This window comes from Suncus etruscus, chromosome 12, assembly GCF_024139225.1.
Source record: "Suncus etruscus isolate mSunEtr1 chromosome 12, mSunEtr1.pri.cur, whole genome shotgun sequence".
Taxonomy (NCBI): Eukaryota; Metazoa; Chordata; class Mammalia; order Eulipotyphla; family Soricidae; genus Suncus; species Suncus etruscus.
The window spans coordinates 1,350,832-1,378,125 of NC_064859.1; the positions used below are offsets into that span (position 1 = coordinate 1,350,832).

The 27,294-nt window shown below is 37.5% G+C and overlaps 1 protein-coding gene and 1 non-coding gene across 2 annotated transcripts in view; both read right to left on the reverse strand.

The window, feature by feature from the left end:
- Nucleotides 1-27,294, reverse strand: part of BBS9 (Bardet-Biedl syndrome 9) — a 540,357-nt gene that overhangs the window by 254,047 nt on the left and 259,016 nt on the right. The window contains exons 17-18 of the mRNA XM_049784883.1: nucleotides 19,545-19,717; nucleotides 16,537-16,689 (exon numbers count right to left, since the gene is read on the reverse strand). Coding sequence (XP_049640840.1) covers nucleotides 16,537-16,689; nucleotides 19,545-19,717 — 326 coding nt within the window. The remainder of the gene's footprint in view (nucleotides 1-16,536; nucleotides 16,690-19,544; nucleotides 19,718-27,294) is intronic.
- Nucleotides 10,918-11,024, reverse strand: LOC126025252 (U6 spliceosomal RNA). The gene has a single exon (XR_007501287.1). It is a non-coding gene; the product is annotated as a U6 spliceosomal RNA (small nuclear RNA).

A 27,294-nucleotide genomic window follows, 5' to 3' on the forward strand; every position in this document is an offset into this window, starting at 1 on the left:
TCTTTTGTTAAGAAAAGTTTTAAGTAATTTCTCCAAAAAATGGCTTTGTTTCCCTTTAAGAAAAGAAAAGGAGAATTGGGAAGGACTAGAGACAGGAGGTTATGAGGGTTGTGACCATTCAAACTATTCATATCTCTATTTAGAGAACATTAATACAAAAGGAATAATTGTGTCAGATGGGATTAAACAGGAAGACAGATAACAAAAATGAAAGAAAACCTCATACAATTACAGATAATTAGTGACCACTTATATATTTTTCTCTCATCACTGACACAAAAAGATAAGGTTTTCATTTCCTAAGAATGAGCCCATTAATAGTTTTATTGTAATATCAGAAAAATCTTGCTTGTGAGTATATCTCAAAGGATGAAGTTGTTTTAGCTGAATAAACTAATAGAATAAAATGCTAACAAAGATACCCTTGAATATCTTTGGTTTAGAATACTTTATATCAGAAAGATGACCATTTTCTTAAATTGAATAAAACTTTCCAAAATCAAATCCTAAATTAAATTTACAAAATAGGCAGTTGTTCAAATCAACACTAGTAGACAGAAATACTGACTAAAGAATAGTACATAAATAAAAGTATTCATGTAATTTTTTAAAAACACACATGCCCCAGGGAAGTAAAACATAGATAAATATTAAAAGTAGGTTTTTAATACAGTAATAGGTTTGTTCTCTCCTAGATTTATGCACCCACTCCATTAGTGTCAATTAGTTATATACCTAAAACCAGGGAAGCATAACTCCAATGTTGCAATAAGACTTTGCATTTATATATTTTATTTTTAAACTAATGCAATCTTGTAAAGGTCTGTAAGTTAGATTACTATCATTAGAGTTCACCAAACAAAAGTCGGATAGTGAACAACTACTTTCATTTTTAATATATAGTATAATATATATAGTAGTTTGTTTGTGTTTTGGGGTCATACCTGGCAGTGCTTAGGGCTTACTCCTGGCTCTATGCTCAGAAATCGCTTCTGGCAGGCTTGGGGGACCATATGGGATGCCAGGATTCGAACCACCATCCTTCTGCATGCAAAGCAAATGACTTATCTCTGTGCTATCTCTCCGGCCTACTTTCTAACCTTCTGGCTACACGAGATAAGCCCCAAAGCCCCATCTCTTTCCAAAATTCTGAGTGCCGGAGATTTATGATTCCAAGTTGCCTGTCCAACTACTGGGCAGACACAATATATGCTTGTGTAGAATTTTGCTAGAAGGTATGTGTCATACTAGATGCTGTTTTAATGGTTTCTAAAGGGGGAGGAAAGGAGAGGAGAGGAGAAGAGAGGAGAGGAGAGGAAAGAGAGGAGAGGAGAGGAGAGGAGAGGAGAGGAGAGGAGAGGAGAGGAGAGGAGAGGAGAGGAGGGGAGGGGAGAGGAGAAGAGGGGAGGGGAGGGGAGAGGAGGGGAGGGGAGGGGAGAGGAGAGGAGGGGAGAGGAGAGGAGGGGAGAGGAGAGGAGAGGAGAGGAGAGGAGAGGAGAGGAGAGGAGAGGAGAGGAGAGGAGAGGAGGGGAGGGGAGGGGAGAGGAGAAGAGGGGAGGGGAGGGGAGGGGAGGGGAGAGGAGGGGAGAGGAGAGGAGAGGAGAGGAGAGGAGAGGAGAGGAGAGGAGAGGAGGGGAGGGGAGGGGAGAGGAGAAGAGGGGAGGGGAGGGGAGGGGAGGGGAGAGGAGGGGAGAGGAGAGGAGGGGAGAGGAGGGGAGAGGAGGGGAGGGGAGAGGAGAAGAGGGGAGGGGAGGGGAGGGGAGAGGAGGGGAGGGGAGGAAAGGGGAGTGAAGGGGAGGGGAGGAGGGAAGGGGAGGAGGGAAGGGGAGGGGAGAGGAAAGGAGAGGAGGATAGGGCAGGGGTGGGGAGAGGAGAAGAGGGAAAAGGAAAGGAGGGGAGAGAATAGGAGAAGAGGGGAGGGGAGAGGAGAGGAGAAGAGTGGAGAGGAGGGGAGGGGAGGGGAGGGGAGGAGAGGAGAGACTTGGAGAAATTAAGTACCATCCGAATGAGTGGCAACCAGAACCTATGATTCTTGACCCAACATGGTTCTTTCCACAAGAACCAATACACCAGGCAATGCTTTCTCACAGTTAAGGCTACTGGGAACCTTCGTTTCTTCTCTGTGGATTACTGGAACTCAGCAGAGTTCTAAGGCTGCAGTGGGCTAAGCAATACGTATCCTGACTCACGGATTCACTCAAGCATTAGACTCAGCTATCTGACTACTGTGACTAGAAAGAAACTCATGTATATAGATTGATCATGTATATATTCTGAGAGGGGGTAATCAAAAAAGGGGGTGCGGAGAGATAGCATGGAGGCAAGGCGTTTGCCTTTCATGCAAAAGGTCATTGGTTTGAATCCCAGCATCCCATAGGGTCCCCTGAGCCTGCCAGGAGCGATTTCTGATGATAGAGCCAGGAGTGACCCCTGAGCACTGCTGGGTGTGACCCAAAAACCAAAAAAAAAAATGATGAGAGGAAACACCTTCATTGGATAATACTGATGATGAACAAAATTTGTGACCACATCCCAATTACAAATATATATATAAATATATAAATATAAATATAAATATAAAAAGTATCATTTTACTATTCTGGTGTACAGTTCAATAGTGTTAAACACATTTCACATCATTCTCAAACATTTTTCATGCTTACCAAATTACTATTTATAAATCTTACACAATAATGTAAAATGAACTCATTTAAGAACTAAAGTCAGGGGTCCGAGCAATTCTCCAGTGGATAGGGTATTTGCCTTGCATGTGGTCAACCCAAGTTCGATCCTCGGCATCCCCAAGACTGCCAAGAGTTATTTCTGGGCACAGAGCCAGGAGTAACCCCTGAGTACTGCTGGGTGTGGGCTAAAAACTAAAACAAAACAAAAAAGAATTAAAGGCATCTAAAAGAAACATACACTATTTTCAATTTTTCATCTTATCTCCAAATTTTGTATGCTCAACTTTGGAAGATACAGCTATTTAACATAATCTACACTAATTGCATTCTAATTTGTAGTATAAAATTATTTGAAATGTTATATATCATTCTAGTTTTTTTAAGAAATGCGGAAAAATAAATGATATAAAAGAGCAATTCAAAGAGGAGTATCTTTATTCATGTTACTTTCAGATTCTAAAGATCTAATTGACATTTTTTTTTTTTTTTTTTGCTTTTAGGACGACATCTGGTGACACTCAGGGGTTCCTCCTGGCTATGCGCTCAGAAATCGCTCCTGGCTTGGGGGACCATATGGGATGCCGGGGGATTGAACCTCGGTCCATCCTAGGTTGGAGTGTGCAAGGCAAAAATGCCCTATCGCTTGTGCCACTACTCCGGCCCCTAAGATGATAATTATGAATAAACAACAGAGTAAATGTATTTTTCTTTACGCATAATTTTTTAAAACATTTTAAAACATTGAGGTACTGGGATGTAAATACTGTTTATGATGGTTTTGTGCATATATATATCCTTCCAAAACTACACTCACCTTCATAAATGCCCTTTTCCCTCCAGCAAAGGACCAAAGACTCCTCCCATTCTCTTCATCCTCCAACTACACAGAAATTCAGTTTTGAGGACCAAATCTCTAGTTCTGTTGCTTTAGGCCACTTACTACTTCCTTGCTGTATATCTTTTTGGCCCATATATTAATGAGATCACTCTAGAACTGTCCCTTTCCTTTCAACATGACTAGTTTCACTCAGTCATGACATATCTTCACTCAGTTTCACCCATATAGTGGCAAATGCATGATTCTGTACTTACTTAGAGGTGCATAGTTTTCCATTGTGTGCATATACAATAACATTTTTGGGGGGATCTTGGGCCACACCTGGTGACGCTCAGGGGTTATTCCTGGTTATGTGCTCAGAAATCGGGGGATCAAACCATCCTAGACTAGCACACACAAGGCAGACAGATGCCTTATCGCTTGCTCCACCACTCCGGCCCCATTTTTTTAAATTTACTTTATTTAAAGATCATGTATCACACAGTTGACATAGATTATCATAATAGATTTATTTCCAAAGTATTGGGAGTGAAATTATTTTAAAAAAGGAAAGAAGGAAAGAAAATAAGGAGGATGAGAAGAAGAAGCACAAACAAGCAAATCTGTGGCAATTATTATCGCTCCAGTGAGTCCATTGAGTCACTGTCAGATGGTTTAGTAATCTCTTATTGCTAGTTGATCCTACTGTTACTTCATTTATTTCTGAGCAGTAGGTGCTTCAGATACACCTTGGCATCTAAACTGGTATGTTCCTATGGGACAACAGTTTTAACAAAAGCGGTGTTCTTCACTCTAGGACCCAGAGTATAGTGAGAAGGAAAGAAATTGAATAAAGGAGAAACAAAAATATGAAAGGATAGGGGACAGGGGCCAAGGGATTTCAGGTGCACTGTTGGTATTAAGAAAGTACAGAACTGCCTGATCCCTGGTGTCAATCAAAGAACACAGCAAAATCAGCTCTCCAGCGCCTGATTTCAGGTAGGAGTGCCCCCATCCACAATGACAGGAGATAATTTCTAACTAGGCTTGGGCTACAGCGACTGTTTTAAAAATAAGTACAGAACTAAATAGCCAAGTTAGAGTAAACAACAATGTAAATATGAGACCCAATTTTTAACAATAAAAATAAAAATTGGGCCTATTATGTTGGCAGTCTGGGTTGTAGGGAGTAGTGGCATGGAATAGACTCTGGTAGAGGAGGTTGACACTGGTGGTGGGATTGGTCCTGAACGTTGTATGTATGTCTGAGACCCAGATATGAAGAACTGTGCAAATCACAATGCTTTCAATAAAAAAATTTTCAAAATGATGTTATTTCATAGTCATGAATGCACCACACTTCCATATACGATAATTTCTCAATCCGTTTGTCTGTGGTTAGACATTTGTGTTGTTTCAGTAATTGAATTATTATAAAATTATTATTAATAATAATAACAATAATAATTAATAATAATGTTAATTGCACTAATTATTGTACTAATTGTACCTACTGTACTAAGCATAACAATTAGCATAGGTGTGAATATGTCCTTTTGAATTATTATTTTGTGTTTGAGGGATAGATGCAAAGAAGTGGTATCACAAGGTCATATTTTGACTTCCTTTTTATTTTTGTTTTTGGACCACACCCAGTGACATTCAGGGCTTACTTCTGGCTATGCACTAGAAATTGCTCCTGGCTTGGGGGACCATATGGAATGCTGGGGATCGAAACCAGGTTATCCTGGGTCAGCTGCGTGCAAGGCAAATGCCTTACCACTGTGCTATTACTCCGGCCCTATTTAGACTTTTTAAAAATATCTCCATACAGTTTTCCATAAAGACTGAGTCACATAACATTCCCACCAACAGTGAATGAGGTTCTTTATCATTGCAATCCACCAACATTGACTGTTTCCAGATTTTTTGGTATATGTCACACTAGTGTGGGATATTTCATTGTTTTGATTTGCACTTTCCTGATGCAACTAATAACTGATCTATCTCCTCTCCACATTTTTGGATGGATTCAGTTCTCCCTACTGTTGGATTTTGTGTTGTTGCACTTTATGAGTACTATGAACCATTTTCTTAGATAAATTGCTCAGATTAGAACAATGGAATCCATAAATCCCCTTTGTTTGCTGCTTTACCAAATTTAACTATTTTCCCCAAAATATTAAAGATGCAAATTTTTCTGCCCACTTTTCTTATTTATTTAATTTTAAAATATATTTGTACCACACTCAGAGCTTATTCTTGGCTCCTGAAGGAGTTCAGTAACATACACAGACCATGTCAAGGATCAAACCTGGGTCCACTGGGTGCAAGGCAAGTGTCTTGATCCTTGTACTATCTCTCCTACACTTTCACTTATCTTCATTTTTTAAGAGAAATAACTTATTTTAGCCTTTAAATGGTTATAAGAAAAGCAAGCTCAGCAACATCACTACATTCTGGACAGCTTCTTCCCCAACTAATTGTGTGTGGGGGGGGGGAGAGAAAGAGAGAGAGAGAGAGAGAGAGAGAGAGAGAGAGAGAGAGAGAGAGAGAGAGAGAGAGAGAGAGAGAGAGAGAAGGGAGAGAGTGAGACCTGGAGGGTAAGGGCTTATTTCATATTCTATACTCAGGAATCTATCCTATTCTGGAACAGCTCAGGAGGTCAGATGAGGTGTGTGTGTGTGTGTGTGTGTGTGTGTGTGAGAGAGAGAGAGAGAGAGAGAGAGAGAGAGAGAGAGAGAGCTGGAGGGTAAGGGATTATTTCATACTCTATACTCAGGAATCTATCCTATCCTGGAGCAGCTCAGGAGGTCAGATGAGGTGTGTGTGTCTGTGTGTGTGTGTCGGTGTGTGTGTGTGTGTGTGGAGAGAGAGAGAGAGAGAGAGAGAGAGAGAGAGAGAGAGAGAGAGAGAGAGAGAGACCTGGAGGGTAAGGGCTTATTTCATACTCAATACTCAGGAATCTATCCTATCCTGGAACAGCTCAAAGGTCAGATGAGGTGCCAGGGGTAAAATTTAGGACAGCTGTATGTAACGCAAACTCCTTCCCCACTATGCTTACCATCTCTCTGACTTTTATCAGTATATTTTTACCTGCCTGTGGAAATGAGGAAAGTAAGGCTTTGCATGATTTTACCACATATCCTTCTATGGTATTAGTCTGAATAATGCTCATTTGATAAAGAATGAACCAAAAAGCTATCAGACTTCTGCGTGACTTAAAATGGTATTTTTATATCCGTACCACACAAATAAACAGAGTGGAAGGAAGTTTTGAGTACAGAAAAAGTAACAAATAGCAAACTTCAAACCACAGGACCTCTGTTTAAAATTACATTTAATACAGTCTCTGTTTCTAAGAAGAGAAAAATCTGCCAAGTTCCTTTCTAGAACATTAATGACTATCAGTCATTACATCACATATGTCATCTGACACAATTAAGCTTTAGATTAGTAAATATTTTCCCTCTGCTAGAACAGAGGGTTAGTGTTCAAGTGAGGGAAAATTTTCAGCACACACACACACACACACACACACACACACACACACACACACAAAACCCACCAAAACAAAAGCCAAGCCATAGTGTAATTCTAAATCCCTCTTATTTCACTTTACTTGCCCAATCAGTTTGAATAGACTAACAAATTTTCACACATATGAAAATTTTATAACATGAAAGAGAACTTATTTCCAAAGCTTTTCTGCCAAATGTAATAATCATTAACATTTCATGGCAAAGAAACTATAAGTTAGAAACCAATCAACACAGCTACTTCTTTCTCCGATACTTAAGTTCCAGGTGTAATAAATATTTTGAAAAACTTCTCCATAATATGTTGTTCCCTTTCTGTATTGTGTACATGCAATGCATATTGGATGAACATAAATAAATGCATGCATCCTATGAATTTGTACAGTCTGCCTGCATCTCCTTTTTTACCCTAACTAATTTTTTCCTTAACTTAACTTGTTCAAGAAAACCTAGGATATCTATATTCCAAATAAAAATACTAAATTAAGGGGCTCGAGTGATAGCACAGTGGGTAGGGTGTTTGCCTTGCATGCAGCAGACCCCAGTTTTATCCTCAGCATCCCAAGAACCACAAGGAATGACCTCTGAGAACAGAGCCAGGGGTCAACCTGAATTACTGGGTTTAACCCCCAAACAAACAAAAAAATACCAGATTAAAAATGACCAGGCTCAACTAAAGCAGAGGTTTTGGAATATGCTGCTATAACCTGTATAGCACTTAAAACAAACAAACAAACAAAAACAAACAAACAAAAAAAAAACGAGTTTTCTGGCTCAGTCTCAAGTTTTTAGTTTTCAAAATGGAAACAATAATGTCACCCTGATAAGCTGACTACGGGGTTTAAATAAAGAATTAAATTCATCTGAACATCTGCTTAATAATATGGATTTCCCTCTTCATTACTTTCTTATATTCTCAGGAAATATTTAGATGGTTGACAAGACACTATTCCAATTACAAAAAGGAATAAATTTAGCTTTCTAACTGCCTAAAAAATTCTCAATGTGGTTATATTAAAGCTTGAAATAAACTTCAAATTTCCCTCAAAACATTTTTTTTTTATTTCCAGGACATATAGAAATGCTATGGACAACTGGAATATTTTCCTTTTCTAAATGCCAACTCTTTGAGCCAGAGAAATACTACAGGGCAAAGGGCACTAGCCTTGCACACAGTCAACCCAATCTGAGTTCACCAGATATATTGAACCAGCCAGGAGTGATCTCAGAGCACAGAGCCAGCAGGAAGTTCTAAACACTGTCAGGTATGGCTGAAAAAAAGCAAACAACAAAAAGTAAATAAATACAAAAGTAAATAAATGCCAGCTATTTTCATGTAAGAATATGAAATGCTTTTCACAGAGTTCCAAGTTCTATTCCTATTGCTTCAGACAGAGGCTGGCCTCAGTAAGGGATACTTGGTAGATGTTTCAGTAGAGTATGCCATAGTAGTAGCTATAGGCAGGGCATACAGAAAAAAAAAAAACATTAGTAAGTATCTATCTATTAGTATACAAATCAAAGTTTAAGAATTAAAAGCATTTAAAATTATTTTAAATGTATTGCTTCTTTAGCATATTTTATTTATTTATTTATTTAGTTAGTTAGTTAGTTTTTACTGTTTTTCCCCTGCTTTTGTGCTCAAGGACTGTATGTGCTTGGGAATCGTATGTGGTGTTAGGATCAAACCAGGATTGGCAGCATGCAAAACAAGTACCTTATCTCTTTGGCATCAAATCTAGTAGATTGTAAAGGAAATCAAAATACCGACAAGGACCCCTTCCTCTAATAAAAAGGTAAAGTTATTTCCCATATTCCTTCTGAGCTGGGTTGGCTAAACCAATAAGGACTTAGCGATATGAGGAGTTAAGAGTCTTTGAAATTTGGAGGGCTTGAGAGTATCTGTGCTTTATGGTCCATAATCATCATGTGGCATGTATGCGTCATCAGTCTTCTAGAACAGGGGAGATAAGTGACAAGATCACCCGCCATTCTGTACATCCCATGTGTAAATCAATCTCTCCTATGTAGTACACTTCCTAGCTGAGTCACTACGAGCAAGATCAGCCAAGATCAGCCCAGCAAAGCCAACAACAACAGAACTGCTTGGCTGATATTGAGACTCATAATAAACTGTTATTGTTTTGAACTGCTAAAGAGTGATTTTCTTTCTGATTTTAAAAATAAATATTCACGTGTTTTTAATTTTTTTAAATTTATTAAAACACTGTGACTGACAAAATTATTCCTAGTTGAGTTTTAGACAATGATGTAGCACCTATCCCACCATCAATGTCAACTTGCCCTCCCCAGTATTACCTCCCAGTCCCCCCAGCCCAGTCTGCCACCATGGCAGGCAGCTTTTGAAGCGAGGTTGTTGTATTTTGGATCTCCTGCTCCCAGTGTTGTTAATTCTGTGACTTATATTTATCTCTATAGATAGCTTTGCCTCTCCTCTACACCACCAATGTACCTGAGACCCTTAACCATTGTTCTTATTTACTTCCTGTCTAACTCCTCTTATTTCTTCCCTCAGTTTCTTCTTTCTGACCTTCAATTTCCTATATTCATCTTCATCTTTAAAACGATGCACTCCCTCATCCAGATATTCAATATACTGCAAATAAGTGAGATCAAGCTGTACTTGTTTTTCTCTGGCTCATGTAACCTTGCATCTTTCAGTTCCATCCAGCAGCAAATTGCATGAGTTCATCATTCTTTGCAGCTGCATAGTATTCTATTGTGTATATATTATATATTCATAATCCATTCATTTACATTGGACACATAGGTTGAGTCCATATCTTATTTACCAAATGATACAATGAATAATGGTATGCATACATCCTTTGAATTAATATTTTTGGAATAGTTATCCATAAGTAGAATTCCTGGGCCAGACAGCAGCTGAGAAATCTTTATACTGTTTTTACTGTTTTTTACTGAGAAATCTCTACACTGTGTTCCAAAGGGATTGAACCAGGCAACATTCCCACCAGCACTGAATGAGAGTTTAAGGGATACTTTTATATAGAGTAAAGCTTTTAAAAGATACTGGTAGTATTTTTGCTCAATAAGAGCAAATAGATTATTCAATAAGCAAAAATTAGGAAGAACCAATTTACCAATTTGAGCAATAAGATTAGATTCTTGTTTTAATTGCATTGTATATTCCATGAATTTATAAAATATATATTCAGATTATTGGGCTAAAGAGAAAGCATGGAAGTAGGACATTTGCCTTGCATGCCAAAGGACAATGGTTCGAATCCCGGCATCCCATATAGTCCCCCCGAGCCTGACAGAAGTGATTTCTAAGCATAGAGCCAGGAGCACCCGCTGCCGGGTGTGACCCAGAAACCAAAATAAAAAAATATATATATTAGATATATATATTAGGATTATGCATTATAATGTTAGAATAAAGTATAGGTTTGTATTCACATATTTTGGCATGGGCAAAGCTTTTTACTAGGTTAAAAACCTAAAGAGAAAATTTTCCTATACATGGATGAACATGGAAACTGTTATGCTGACTGAAATAAGAGAGAGAGACAGAGACAGAGACAGAAACAAAATAGTCTCACTCATCTATGGGATTTAAGAAAAATAAAAGACATTATTGTAATAATGCCCAGATATGAGGGCCAGAAGGACCAGCACACAATATGAAGATCACCACAAAAAGTGGTGAGTGCAGTTAGAGAAAAAAATTATAGTAACAACTACCATGACAATGTTAATGAGTGAGGCAAGTAGAATACTTGTCTTGAAAATAGGCAGAGGGTGGGGCATGAGGGAGATGGCGGGCACTGGTGTTGAGAATGTTGTACTGGTGAAGGGGGATTTTTTTAATGAGTGAAACCCAACTACAATCATGTTTGTAATCATGATGTTTAATAAAGATATTATTCTTGTGCAAGGGCCATGCTAATCTTCTCTGTATCGTTTCAATTTTAGTATAAGTGCTGCCAAAGTGAGCACTTAATAAAGATATTATTAAAAAAAAAACTAAAGGAAAAAGATCTTACTATGTAACAACTTTAAAAATTTCTACATATTAAATATTATAAAGAAAAAGGCAAATATATATTGATACAACCAATTTATATATTTGAAAAGATATTAGAATCCTTTAGTACAAAAACTTTTTATGCATTACAATGGTAAATATCACAACTCCTAATATAAGCAAAATAGAAAAGAAAACTGAACCTATGGATCATTAATCAATTAGTACACATATCAAGAAATGGCAACTAGAAAATTAACGATTTAAAATGCTCAGTGTTATTGGGAAACAAAGAAAGTAAAACAACAAATTGTCTTTTCAGTCAAGAAACTAAAGATTAAGGGCATTCAAGATAGTACAGGGCTTAAGACTTTTGCCCTTTTTAGCCACAGACATGGTTTAATTGCCAGCACCACTGGTTACGGCCCAAGCACCTTTAGCACACACACCAAGAAACCTAAATATTAGAGATCAGTTACATGGCCCAGAAGAAATTCAGGGACCGGAGAGATAGCACAGCAGTAGGGCGTTTGCCTTAAACATAGGTCAGTGGTTCAAACCCCGGCATCCCAAATGGTCCCCCGAGCCAGCCAGGAGATATTTCTGAGTACAGAACCAGGAGTAACCCCTGAGCACTGCTGGGTGTAACCCAAAAACCAAAAACAAACAAAAAAAGAAGCCGGAGAGGTGGTGCTAGAGGTAAGGTGTCTGCCTTGCAAACGCTAGCCAAGGACCGAGGTTCGATCCCCCGGTGTCCCATATGGTCCCCCCAAGCCAGGGGTGATTTCTGAGCGCTTAGCGAGGAGTAACCCCTGAGCATCAAACGGGTGTGGCCCAAAAACAAACAAATAAAAAAAAGAAAAAAAATAAATATGGATGTGAGGGGACAGAGGAATAGCACAGCAAGTAGGGTGTTTATTTTACTTGCACAAGATCGGACCCAGTTTAATACTTGGCATCTCATATGGTCCCCTCAGCCTGCTAGAAGAGATTTCTGAGCACAAAGCCGGGTCTATCTCCTGAGTGCCATCAGGTGTGACCCAAAAAGGAAGAGAGGGAGGGAGGGAGGGAGGGAGGGAGGGAGGAAGGAAGGAAGGAAGGAAGGAAGGAAGGAAGGAAGGAAGGAAGGAAGGAAGGAAGGAAGGAAGGAAGGGAGGGAGGGAGGGAGGGAGGGAGGGAGGGAGGGAGGGAGGGAGGGAGGGAGGGAGGGAGGGAGGGAGGGAGGGAGGGAAGAGGGAAGGAAGGGAGGGAGGGAGGGAAGCAAGGAGGGAGGGAAGGTAGGGAGGGAGAGAGGGAAGGAAGGAGGGAAGGAAGGAAGGAAGGAGAGAAGGAAGGGACAGAAGGAAGGAAAGGAGGGAGGAAAGGAGAGAGGGAAGGAAGGAAGGAGGGAAGGGAGAGAGGGAGGGAAGAAAGGAAGGGAGGGAGGGAGAGAGGGAAGGAAGAAAGGAGGGAAGGGAGGGAGGGAAGGAAGGAAGGAAGAAAGGGAGGGAGGGAAGGAGAGAAGGAAGGAAGAAGGGAAAGGAGGGAGGGAAGGAAGGGGGGGAGAGAGGGAAGAAAGAAGGGAGGAAGAGAGGGAGGAGAAAGGGAGGAAGGGAGGGAAGGAAGGAAGGAAGGAAGGAAGGAAGGAAGGAAGGAAGGAAGGAAGGAAGGAAGGAAGGAAGGAAGGAAGGAAGGGAGGGAAGGAGGGAGGAAGGAAGGAAGGGAGGGAGGGAGGGAGGGAGGAAAGAGGGAGGGAGAATGGAAGGCAGGAAGAAGGAAGGGATGGAGGATGGAAGGATGGGAGCGAGGTGAGTGCAGTTAGAGAAAACTATCATAACAATGTGAATGAAGGAGGGAAGTGAAAAGCCTGTCTAGAATACAGGCGGGGTGTGGTGGGGAGGAGGGAGATTTGGGACATTGGTGGTGGGAATGTTGCACCTGTGAAAGGGGGTGTTCTTTACATGACTGAAACCCAAACACAATCATGTTTGTAACCAAGAATATTAATTTTAAAAAAAGCATGGGGCTGGAGAGGTAACTTGGAGGTAAGGCATTTGCCTTGCACGCAGAAGGACGGTGATGGAATCCCGGCATCCCATATGGTCCCCTGAGCCTGCCAGGAGTGATTTCTGGGTATAGAACCTGGAGTAACCCCTGAGCGTTGGCAGGTGTGACCCAAAAACCGAAAAATAAGGCAAACACAAAAATGTATTAAAACAAGTACCAATACGTATAAAAGTTTCATAAACTTCTGTCATTTTTTCCCTACATTTTGAGAACATACCCCAATAAAACAATCCAAGATGCAAGGAAAATGATCGCTTGGTTCATGATCTAGGTTCCAGTCCCTCTGGCATCCTTTCCATGCCATGTGCTAGTAGGGATGGGAGATGCCTGTAGAGATACAGAATCCTCCTGGCCCTAAGCTGGCATCTAGATTTGCAAGGTTTCCAGACAGCAGTGTTGAAAATAAGATATTATTACAACCTCTCCTGCCTCATTAGTGAACAAGTACCACATTTCAGATGTCATAATTAATTAGTAAATAAGGAGAAGAATATTCCCTCAAACTATAGCTAGAATGTAAAGGGTACTACTTACTAGGTACTATTCTCAGTAGCTTCTATATTCTCACACTTCAATCCTTGTAGGAATCTCTTGGAAGAAACACCATTTTATCAGGGGTAATGGTCTGCTAAGGTGGTGGGAGTGGTTTTCTTTGTCCCATTAATCTCTGAGGTCACAGAGCTGGGATGCAGGGATTCTAGCTAATTCTACAAAAGATCTTAAACTATTTATTTTTAATTAAGTTAATATTGGATTATAATACTACGTTTCAGGTCTGACTCAGTTAATATTCACATGGCTGTATCTGACATTAATTTTACCACTAACCATCTGTCATCATATAACTGTCCCCTTTGTCTTAATTTATCCACTCCCTCTTCCCCCTAGGACACAGAGCAGTTAACTGTTGTACTATAACATACTAGAAATGCCGAGTGAAGCCCCAGATATTAGCAAGTATTTAAATGTTATTTAAATATCTTACTTAAATATATAGCATGTATATTAAATATTAGCAGGTATTTAATGACAATGCTGTTAGATATCTTGCTATAACCTCAAAAGAAATAGTTCTCATATCTATCTGAACATGGTCCTCACTACTATAAGAATTTTGAACCACTGAGTTGACTATGTCCATCCACAGAAATTTCATACCGGCCAGATTATTTCACATTTAAAATAACTATAGAACTTTCATTTTATAACTTAAGATTTGAAAACTAACGCATGAAATATGATTATAAATAATACATAACATATTACAAATAGTTGTTTTGATTCTGCCTTAGTGGTCTTCAAAGTAGTTCTACTGTCACTGGTCCCACAGGTATAAATGTCCAGGGGAATGGAAAAACTTGAATATCATTGTTTCAAATTTGCACAATTGTTGATTTTTCTCGGTGGATATTATTTCTTTTATTTAAAAAAGAACAACAGCAACAAGGAAAGAAAATAGTAGTAAGAGACATAGTACAGTTGCGTTTCTTGAACCCATCCAACCTGAGTTTAATCCCAGGCACCACATAACTCAACTAGGAGTCATTCCTGAGCATTGCTGGATGCAGCTCGGAAACAAACAAAAACAAATAAGTAAATAAATAAGTAGATTTAAGCAAACAGAGTAACAGCAAACCTTTGAACAGACAGGCTACAGGATTGTAGAATCGGAGAAAATTTGGGAGTTTCCAGGGTACTTAAAGGTTTAGAACCTACTATAGATTCCAATAATGTCATTAGGACAATCTGAATATAAAGTCCAAGATACTCCATATCTAAGTGGTAGTAATGTTAGATAAGTGGTATGTTGTAGTTATTTTGATAGCACTGCTTTAAACACAGAGAAAAATAAAGCAAGATACTATGAAACAAAAAAAGCCTCAGTAGGTAATAAGTAAAAGTTACAAATGACTCTAGCTCTAAAGAAACTGGTAGTCTGTATCTAGGATAGTTTGTCACATCATCCACATACATGCATTATGAAATATATATGTGTAACAACACAATGAGTTTATGCAACTAAGTGATAAAAATGGGTTCTTCAAACTCCAAGCACAATGTTGTTTTCCAAACCTTTGCCACTACAGAGTATCCCTCAAATTACCATTTCAAGAAGCAAATTGAAATTTCAAAATGAAAATAAATGATCTATATAAACAAAAGCTAATTTTCTTCTTCTAGGCAGTGGTCGGCAACCTTTATTTCAACTGAGCCAAATCTCGCCAAAACCACGATTGAAATTTATTTCGAGGGCCACACAGGGCGCCCACTGACAGAGGCTGGGAGCACAGTCCTAACTCCTGGAGGGGCCGCCCCGCACACAGAAGAGCCGCAGGTTGCGGACCACTGTATCTAGGGAAACTAGCAAGCAAAAGAAAGCATTCTGGTGGCAGAGACAAAAATGGGGGTGCAATGGCAAGACAACAACAAAGAGCAACATGAAAGTTTCTGGTGGCAACTGAACATGAGCATCTGAATCTGGTGGCTACAAATCTTTAAGTGTGATGACATTGATAGAACTTCACATGTGTACACCTACAGAGGTCTACAAGGACCACTTGGGATCTGAATAAAATCTATAGGTTTTTTTCAATATCAATATCCCCATCATCTTCTTATAACTTTTCAAAATGATACCACTAAAACATGGGGAAGGAGTACATGAGCTACACGAGGATCTGTATCAATCTCAAAAAAAATTTTCTATTCAAAACCAAAAGCCTGTTCATGCCACTTGTACTGACTTTGAAATGGATTCCTTACCGGATAGAAATACGAGAGGAGATACTGTAGTAGTTGAAAGCCAACTTCATTGCAAGGAAGCAAGCAAAGGAATTAGCTCTGAAATTATGCCAGAGGTGACTGTTCTGTGTACTTTTTAAAAAATATAATACTTTAAGAATAAAAGCCATATTGCCCTTGCCATGCAAATGATAAACCAGGGATGGAAGGAAAAATGAAGAGGGAGGGGTGAGTCTCTTTGAACTACAACAAAGGGCTGTTTAAGAATTCCATTTTAAAACATCATTGGATAGTAAGTGTAAGCCAGTTGCTCAATAAGACAATTAGAGAATTATGGTCATAATTATGGGATGCACTAAGAAATGTCTGATAACACCACTAATCACTGCAACAACATTAAACTACTATTCGTCAAACACATGCCGTTTACCTGGCATGGGGCCGGCTGCCTCACATAAATGATCAAACATCTTCACAATTCTGGGTGGCAAAATGATGACTCCAAAGTAATTTACTCATGGTCATATAGGAATTGGCAAAATATGACTTTGAACAAGGAGATTTGTGACTCTTTAAAAGCTTGTGTGTTATTCACTCTACCGTCAATAAAAGCTTCTCTTAATATTGTGGTACGTATTTAAGGGTAGAGACAAAAAATTTCATCCAGTGAAAAACTTTGACTGCCATCAGACTCACCTGTTTGTAAGTCCCATCTAATAAGGTGTCCAGGTGCTGGAGAGGACCAGGGATTTTGTCTTTCAATCTTGTTAACAGTCGACGCTGGATAGCCCGAAACTGCACAGCCCTTTCTGATAACAGTTCTTCTAATCTTTCACCATTTATCCGAAGCTAAAATTAAACATTGATTGAATTCAGGTAAAAGAAGAGAACAAAAAAACCTCCTTAAAGTAAGAATACAAAGGGCAGTGCTAAAAGTTTGGAGAACAATCATGAAAGCATTTAGATGTTAGAGAATTAAAAATTGTAAATCCTGCATGAATACACAAAAGTAGAAAGTGTTAAAATGGAATTCAGTAAAGATGGCATAGCTTTCCAAGAAAAATACAAATAAGTAAATGTTTTGTAATACCTTATTAAATACCAGAAAAAAAAAGGAAATTTGTCTCCAGATTTTAGAGCAAAGTCAGTTATGGGACACTAGAAAATACTAGGAAAACCAGAAATTTTAAAAAAAGTAATCTCAACACAGAAAAGTTTCTTATTATCATAAGCTATAAAAGCCAAAGCCACACAAAAACATAAACTGGCAAATTATTACTAAAATTATAAATCTTTATGGTTGATAAAAAATTACCATTGAAAGTGATAAGACAAATATCATATTACTAGAATTAACAGAGACAATGTAATGCCCCTAATATTTAGAAGACATCTATAATCAATAAGAAAAGGTCACATTTAATATAAATTAGAGAAAACAAGACAATAGATAAAGGAAATGAATGCAAAAATTTCATACAAATAACTTCCTATATTTTTTACTTAATTTCATTAAAATAGTATTCAAAATTCTAGAACAGGAGAAATACTCCCTCAAATCAGATCACATAAAATCCAAGTTCAAATTTATAAAACAGTAATAAACAGTTCTGAAATAAATTAATATCCAAAATGTTCAGAAGCCAAACATCTTGAGACATTACATTTCTGCTAACAAACCATAATTCTAGAAATATGATGAAAAGCAAACTGGAATTTTATTAAATTTATTACTAATTTGTTACATTTACCCTAACCGCAATTTTAGAATCATTCAGTAACTGATTCATGAAAACAAAGAATATTGAGGATATTTTAGGGGATAGTTTTTCATTATCAAAACTGTTAAGGTAAATGTTTTAAATACCTAAATTTGAGGAGAAAAAATATTGATTTGACACAATTCATTCTTTTAATTTTATGGTTTTCTGCTGGAATATTTTATTTCCTGAATACATAAAAATATACCAAACTAATGGTAAGATATGACATCACCCAGATTATCATTCCTTTGAATAATAATAAAAAGCAGTAACTGAAATATTTTCATGTATCAGAATTTCAACAATTCTCAAGTATTTATTCATTTCAGAATCAAGCACCATTCTAAGCAGTAGAAAGTATAACCATGAATAAAGCAGATACAATCTTCATGGAGTTTATACTAAACATAGTTTGAACGCCAACAGCCATCTTAAATTAAAATTTAAAATATTGTAATTTGGGGCTGGCGAGAGTGTAGGGGGTAAGGCACTTCCTTGCAGACTGGTATGCAACTAACTGGCCCAGGTTCTACTCCCCAGCACCACTGTTGTCCTGAACACCCACCAAAAGCAATCATTGAGCAAACTGCCAGCAGTAAGCCCTGAGCATCCTAGGTATGTCACCACCAAAATAATCCCAAAATACTTTTACATTTCAAAGGGATAAAATCAGATAACAAAGTAAAGAGACAACAATGTAAACCTGTGCCCTCTTGAGAAATAATGAAATGAAATTGAAATGAAAGTAAAGTCCACTATGTTCTGTAAGCCCCTCCACTGAGAAACTCAGAGATTCCCTAGTCAACAATTAAAGACAGAAATCTGTGTCAAACTCAGTCACTTAAAAAATCTAATATGTTATTTCTTTATTTCTTTAGGGTTTGGGGCCACACCCCGTGATGTTCAGGAGTTACTCCTGGCTAAACGCTCCTGGCTCCAGGGACCATATGGGATACCAGGGATCCAACCCATGTCCATCCTGGGTCAGCCACGTGCAAGACAAACACCCAATCTCAAGAGGGAGCTCTGGCTTCTCCAAATGTAGAGAGATTCCCCAGGACACAACACAACATGGAAGTAGGAAAATAGGAAAGTTGAAATACCAAGAGGGGAGATACAGGATTCATGTGCTTGGGCACATGTACCCAGGCAACACATGTGCACCCCATGTTGACATTTATAGGGTTTCCCTACTTGCCCCACATGGAGCTTACCGCCAGATCAGAGTACCTGTTACTTGGGGTAGTTGGCAGAGGGAGTTGATAGTCTCCCCTTTTCGGGCCTTTCTTCCTGCTGGAACCTCTCCCACTAAGGGGTCCAGTCTTCTTTGGGCTTACAACGGCCTCATGTGAGACTCTTATTAAGTTAAAACTCTTATTAACTTACTCTTAATAACTCCTTAAATGCTTTCTCTTGATTTTATTATGTCTCAAAAACAGGGGTCCCTACCTGCTTGCCTGCCTGCTTCAATTCCATATTTGCTAAGTATTCATATTGTGTCAGGCACTGATGAGTATTTATATATTCTTTCTCAGATGCAGAAGTTCTGCTGTGCTTGCTTTTAAAAAGAAAAAGGAAAAATCACTTCATTTTGCAATTACACGTCATTTATTACTTGTTAGAATTAGCCAAATGGCTGCCTATAAGCTCACATAGTTTTAACACTGGGTTATTGAGGCCAAAGGTTAAGTCCCCTTTAGGGAGAATTAAACCAGCTCTGTTCCAAGGCCAGACCACAGGCTTAGCTCCAGGAAGCCACTTTTTAAATGCTTCATCACAAAAGAAGCAAAAGGGCAGTAACAGCCCCAAATTTCCCAGTGAGTAAGGAAAACAGCTCAATATGCATGACCTAATTACATGCATTGTAGGTTTTTTTTACGTCCACCACACCTCTCTTTCATATACTAAAAAATTATAAATATGAGTTATGCTCAGACACACCTCAAAATGATGATCAATCAATTCAAAATATTCTTGCAGAGGCATGGATCCAGTAAAAGAACAGGCAAAATCTTTGATTCCTTGTTTCTCAAAATGTTCTTGAAGGCGGATAATAAGTTCATTTGTTATGAGCCAGAGATCTTCAAACTGTTCACTCTGAATGCGGTATCTTTCTACAACGGAAGAAAATAAGTAAGGGGAAAAAGGTCACTAACACGTTACCGTGTGAACATAGGAACTTGTGAAACGAGTAACACGACAATCAAGTATCACCAGTTCTGCCATCAGAATAGAGATTTCTTTTTTGGGAATATAAATGTCATTTGCCCCATGCTCGGCTCTATTGCAGCTTTCTGCTTTAATCACTGAACATTCTCAAATTTTGCTCCAAAGATATATTGACACAGGAGAAAGTTGCAGAGGATGACCCTTCAAACTATGTCTCTTATACTATCAGTCCAAGGAAAATACACACGATTTAAGCCCTTCTAAAAGAGAAACACATATCAACAATAACTACAAAATAAGAATAGCCCTTATAGAAGCATAATCTGATATGAAAGTTTCTGAATACTGATATGAAATAAATTGTGATCTGTAATATATTATAATGATATGAAATAAATTGAAATCTATAACAAATCCCACATCTGGATATGATGGTTAAATAGGCAATCATATTTAAACTTTAATAAGTTAATAGCTCTTTATAAAATATATACTGTAGTCAGACAGTTGAGGTAAAAGCTCTGGTACAAACTAGAGTTATTAGCTCAGCTGCAGAAGTCGAGGCTCTTAAATCACCACAGGAAAGAATTCCAAGCAAGTGAAAAAAAAAAAAAAAGGAAAGGACCAGAGTGACAGTACAGTGGGTAGGACACAGCCTTGCATGCTGCCAACATGGCTCTAATGCTCGGCCTGGTCCCCCAAGCCTGACCAGAGACCAAATAATCCCTGATCTCCATGGGTGTAGCCCAAACCCCCAAAGAGAAAATAAAAATAGAGAAAGGTACTTATTAAAGTACAAACTCAAGAACCAAAGAAGTATTACTATCCAAATGAACTGTTTACTACCAGCTAGATGCACACCCAGAAAGAAAGCATGCATACTATGGACAGAGCCCTACTGAGCCCCAAAGACTCCTAAATTACACAAGTAGAGAACAGGACGAATTAACAAGAGGTGGAATATGCATGAGGTTTCAGAAAAGAAGGAAGTTCTTAGGTGGCAATTTCTGTGATTCAAAGCATGAGCTGAATTCTAACCATATTTCATCTCTCCTAGGTAGTTGCCAAGGCAATAGTAAACTGTCCTTTCAGGAGTGAGTGAGATGTTTTATAATGTGAATGTTTTTAGCTTTTGGTGACCAGCATTTGTAGTTCATTAACTCTGCTTGCAGAAATAGACTATCCATTCAATCTTTGTGTGAGGGCTTGCAAAAAAAAATGCAATCAAAGATGGGAACTGACCAAAGATGGCCAATTATAGGCAGGGTACAATAGCGGCTGGTGTCTGGATAAGCACATCACTGTTTGCTAAAGGGATTAACAGAATGTTGTGGTTGTTAAGTTCTGCAGAGTCTGCACAAAGGAAGAGTGTCTATGAGGGGCAAGAGCTATGTTTCCTTCCCTATCTAGGTCAGTAGTGTACATTTATTTACATGCTCTTGCCCTGTGTCAGAACTCCAACATCCTATTATCTGCATTTAACAGCAAAATAAATCCAGTTGCAAAAGATTTAAGTAATCTACAAAATCATCTAATCAGTAACAGAACAAGAACTGGAACTCTATTGATCCAAAAATTAAACATTAATTTTAACCATCCCACAATACTACGTCCCTAAATTTATATACACATAACACATCTAAAATTCACTAAACACCTAATTATACATGATTTTGTATTTGTATTTAATTTTACAGATGATAATATTCATTCTCTTTACAAAACTTGTAATACTTTTTCTTTGGGGGGATGAGGACCTCACCTGGTGGTACTCAGGGAATGCTACTGGCTCTGCATTGATCATTCCCAGAGATGCTTAAGGGGCAATATGGAATGCTGAAAACTGAACTCAAGCTGGCTGCATACAAGGCAACTGCCCTACCTACCCACTGTATAATTGATTCCTCCAATTACTTATACTGATTACTTATACTTACACTTTTTTAAGGAACAAGTTCCCAATTCCACTAAAATATTTATTGATCATTTTATAATGTAGTTTCATAAAAAATGTTCAGTAGATAAAGCATGATTTCAGGAGTCCAAGGTCTAGCAGCATCAGCATAACAAATGAATTATTAAATATAGTGTATCATTAAATTGGTTATTAGAAATTTATCACACTCGGTCATAATTCATGAATACATCTCTTCCAATTCCCCTAGTAATTATTATTTTTTCTTTTAATTGTTGTTGCAATGCTTTATTTTGGAGGGCCATACTGTCAGTGTTCTGAGCTTACTCCTGGTTCTGTGCTCAGGGATCACTTCTGGCAGGGCTCAGGGGGCCATCTGGTGTACCAGGGATCAAAGCTGAGTTGTCCATGTGCAAGACTAGCACCCTGCTAACTGTACTATCTCTCCACTTCCTATAATCCTCTTTTTCAGTGATATACAATATTTAATACCTTAGATGATATGCTGCCTTGGCACATTACTACCTTTGTCTTTTCTGCTATTAGATTATTCTCCTTTCAACTCCCCCAGTCCTACTCTTATTCCAATCTTAGATTTGTGCTGATTTCTACCCTAATGATCATATATTTTTACCTCACATCCCACCACCCCCCAACATCAAAGGTCAGACATAACAGCCTTTATTTACCTTCCTTGATAAATGTAAATGCATTGAAGAACAGAGAAAGCACTATTACAATGTGAACAGAGAACTGAAGAGAAATGATAAAGACAAACATGGTACTGAAATTCTCCAAATCTTGGGTCCTACCTAAAGCAACACTTAAAGACCCCGTATTAAGCCCAAACTGGCATTTATTTACTCTTTCATTCACTTGTATAATGTAATGCAAAATATTGGGCATATACGAAGGTTAACCCTGTCACCAAATTCAGGAGTTCCTTATTACAGCATATATCAATCATCATTTCCAAGTAATTCCTAGAACAAAACAGAAGAATTAAACAATAGCAAAGGAGCTGCAAAGAACAGATTAAAATAGCATCATCTTCCCAATGTTAATTGCTTCAGGCAATTATCATGCAACTATCATGCTCCATGTGAAATATTTAAGGCTGAGCTCCTTGATGTTTGGTGCCTTCTTGAAAGTCTTCCTGGGAACCATAAAATTCAATGGGAAGAAACATGAGTCATCTTCTCAGATCCAGGCCTGTTTACTGCCCTCTCCATTCTGGGAAAGATATTTGGTCACAACCCAACACCATATCTGGCCTCAGTCCCTCTTGGACAGATGTTTGAACTCTGGCTCAAGGCTGACTCCAAAGCCCATCTTTCTGTGTCTGTCCATCCTTGGGCAGGTGTTTGCTCCTAACTATCCAATACCCTGCTTTCCAGGCTCATAGGAAGAGACAAATCAGAGAAATGAAGAGCAATTTTTAATGAAAGCACTATAATGCAAAGAGCATTCTTTAACTGATATTCTCAATAAAACTCATGCTAATACAGTTAAGGGAGATATTCTGAGTAAGCAAAAAGGTACTGGTACTGGTACCAGTAAGAGGGCAAAAAATAAATAAGTAAATAGTTAATAGCTATATGCTGTCAAAGGCTTTAATGCAGATAAAAAGGGTGCTGTGAGAAGCCTGGAGAATGTTTCTTCTGGAGATAATGTGGCCAGGGCCACTCCACTGAAAAATAACATAAGTGGTACAAGTAATGATAAATATTAAAGAAAATATTCCTGGCAGTACAGTTTACTTAGCACTTTTAATGTATATTCCAAGAGACTGCTGCATATGTTTTAGGAACTATCTTATTTGATTCTTATCTATACAACAGTGCTACTGGTAGCTTTTCATTTTATTTGATTGTGATTCTTTTTTTTTGTTTTGTTATTGTTTTATTTGTTAAGGGGTCACTCCCAGCAGTGCAATTTTGCTCAGGGGTTACTCCTGGATTTGTGCTTCTTGATCCCTCCTGGGGACCCTTGGATGATCGTGTGGTGCTAGGAAGCAAATCCAGGTTTCCTACTCTTCACTCCAATCATTTTTGAGACAGCATATTAGCCCATTTTATAAATTTAAAACCAACAAACAAAAAAGATGAGTCTTTCTAAAGACAGGTAGATTCCGTCTAAGCAGCAACTGAGATTTGAACCACCAATTTGAATTGAAGTCCACATTCCTGATCAATTTCATATAAAGTTTGTATTGTAAAAATAGAAAGAAAATGAAAATTAGTCTAGGGAAAAGAAATAGCCAGGTAAGACGTACTGGGAATGAAAAGGACAGAGCAGGGTGGTTGAGCTGAGATGAATTTTGGACCAGGACTAGAACATAAAGAGACCTATCGAATTAGGAAAAGAGTGTGAATATTACTATAGTTACAGTTATGCACAAAGGCCTTTAAGCTGGAGAATGGCATGTTATGATTTTGAGGCTACTAGTTTGTTTATGTTAAAAAAGCAGCTGCCAATTAGAAACAATTAGAGACAAGAATATCCTTATAGTTAGGTCATTAGAAGCATAGTTCAGGAAGTGCCACAAGTAGCCAATATATGCATTATGTTGGGAAGAAATTCTTGTTTCTAAAATATTTTCCTGTGAGTAAACCTTAAAATCAATAAAGCTTTTAATCTGTAACTTCAGAAGAAATAAATTATGCAGTTTTCCAAATTTTATCTATACAGAAGAAAAAATGAAATATGCTTTACAAGGTTATAATGTAAGAGAAAGAAACTTATCTTTGTTTTAAAGTATTTAAATCAACAAAAAGTAGCTATTCAAAAACAGCTGGAAAAAACCTATTTGATACTTAAAATGTGGAAAGCAAAAAACCTAAAACTCAATGAAAAACAAAAACTCAAATAAAACAAAATAATTTATACTCAGTCAATACTTGTAGTAGGGAGACTTGCACATATTGAAACAAATCTGTATATTAAATTGTAATATAGTGCATTGGTATTTGGGGCAATAAGTAATAAGGACAGAGCACTTAAGAATGGGATTCATGCCCATAACAAAGACCCCAAGTTCACCTGTGCCCTCAGCCATGTGAGAAAACAGCAACAAGACCCAGGAAGCAGTAGATAAGAGCTCACCAGAGACACAGACTGGCAGTCTTTATCTATGACTTCCCAGTGTCCACATAGTGAAAAATATATTTCTGTTCTCTAAAGTCCTAACTTATATGACATTCTGCTGTAGCACCCAGAATATACTATAACAGTCATCAGCAATTACCACTGTCACCAAATTAAAAAATCATTATGGGGTTATAGTAATCATACAGTGGGAAGTGTGCTTGCCTTGCACATGGTCAACTCAGGTACAATTCCCAGCATTACATATGGTGAAGGGAGTGATATCTGAAGGGAGTGATATCTGAGCTCAAAGCCAAGAGAAACCTCTGAATGCCACTGGGTGTGGCTCAAAAACAAAACAAAACAAACAAAAAAAGCCAAAAAATAATTATGATTTTATATATATTATGATTTTATAGCCTTATTATTTTTTATTACACCATATGTTAAACTAAATTATTTAACAATAAAAATGTACTATTAGACATGAGTTTTAGAAATATAAATACAATTATTTTAGGTTGTTTTTTATTCAAAGTAGCAAAATCAACAAGAATCAATGAGTCAAGGACTTATAAGGCATTATTTCAATTATTAACATTTTTTAGTATTAGTAATTCAAGATGGTTAACATTGCATGGAAACATTCCAGAGTATACATTTCATGGAAAGGAGAAATGATAATTTCTATTTATAATATAACATGAATGATGAAAGTTGCATTTTAAAATATGCCCTTACAATATTGGTAATTAAAATAGCTGCTAAAATGAACATTTAATTTATTATTTTATCTCTTTTCTTTACATCTTATAATAACAGCTCAGTGGAAAATAACCATTTCAGCTGCCAAATGAAATAAATTTGAATCACTGGAACTCATTCAATTTCACCTACTGCAAATGGAGAAAAAATTTCATTTAAGCAGGGCACAAAAATGCATCACATGAGCATTCATGTCCAACATCTGAAGTTCATCAATATAAATAATTTGTATCATATCATAAATAAAGCATCAAAATAATTTATGCTATTTGAAAGATTTTAAATCTGAGACAGAAAAGAAGATGAATGCTTGTAAACCACAAAGTGGGGGAAATAACATAAACAATTTCAGTTGATATTAGTATAATATTCTAAATATACAAGCTCTGCAATCCTGGTAAAAAGCTATGGGTGGTTTCTCTAAATTTACTTTTCAAAGCCTTTTTCTATAATGGATTTTATGGGAAAATCCCACATCCCTTGATAATATTTCTAAGAAATTTTAAAGACATAACAGTAATATTGTATTGATAAAGTAGACACCAGATGACTTTAGAGATGAGCATGACACTTATCCCTAAATATTTCTTTGGCCCTATGAAAGGACTGTAACAGAGTCCCGATTATAATGAAAACCAGAAAGTTCTCTGATCTTGAAAACACCATAATTTATCAAGCTTTGGAAGAAACTTTTTCCCCTCTCTGCTACACTCTAGCCAAATAACTATCCATTCTTCAAGATCCTTCAATAACCATTTTTAACTTAGCTTCATTCCTTTGGGATCCACTAGCACCTACAATATACTTCTATTAACACATCAAGTCTACATTTCTCAGTTCCCTTCCTATTTGTCTTCCATTGTAACAGTTTTTACACTTAACATGTATGCTGAATGAGTGAGAGAGAGAAGAGAGAGAGAACAAGGGCATGATCTACAGAGATGAAGTAAAATAGGACTCCTATTTCAGATTTTCAATCCTCTGAAGAAAATTTGGATAAAACAGTTAAAGATCCCATATGTCATCTTTTGGGAGATGCAAAAAAGAAAGTCTTTTTTTAAACCCAACCATTTTTCATATATACAACTAAAATTGTTTTATTATACCTAAAAGCAAAATAATCAAAATAAGCAAAGGAATGGTTTTTAGTGAAGCAAAATAGTATTGTATGTGGATTTGGGGTCATACCCAACTTCCTCATGGTTTACTCTTGGCTCTCCATTCAAAGATCATTCAGGGACCATACATGTTGCTGGGGATCAAAACAAGGTCATCTTGCATGCAAGGCAAGTGTCCAACCCACTGTACTATTTCTTTAGCCCCTGGAGCAAAATAGTTTTATTTTTAAAAATTTACTTACAGTTGCAAAGATATTTTAAATTTGAGTTTGTTTAATTCCATCACTTTCTTACCATGTTAATAAAAATTCAGGATCATGAAATATTACTGTATTTTCTATTTTTTAAAATATTTTCCATTTTCAAGACCTACCTAAAGCTTCATAAATTTATTACATATAACTTCTCAGCCCCCTGTGACACTAATCATATCTGTTAGCTTAGTATTTACTGCCAATTACCACATTAGCAAGGTACGGAATTTTAGTCAAAAATATTTTCCTTAGATCTGGATGGAAAATATTCCATTGTTATTTACGATGCATATGATGATTTCAACAGAAATTTAAACACCATTTATAGTAATGCTCTTCCTTAAGTAACTGCTTTTCTCTTTTTAATCTTTAAAGATGAATTC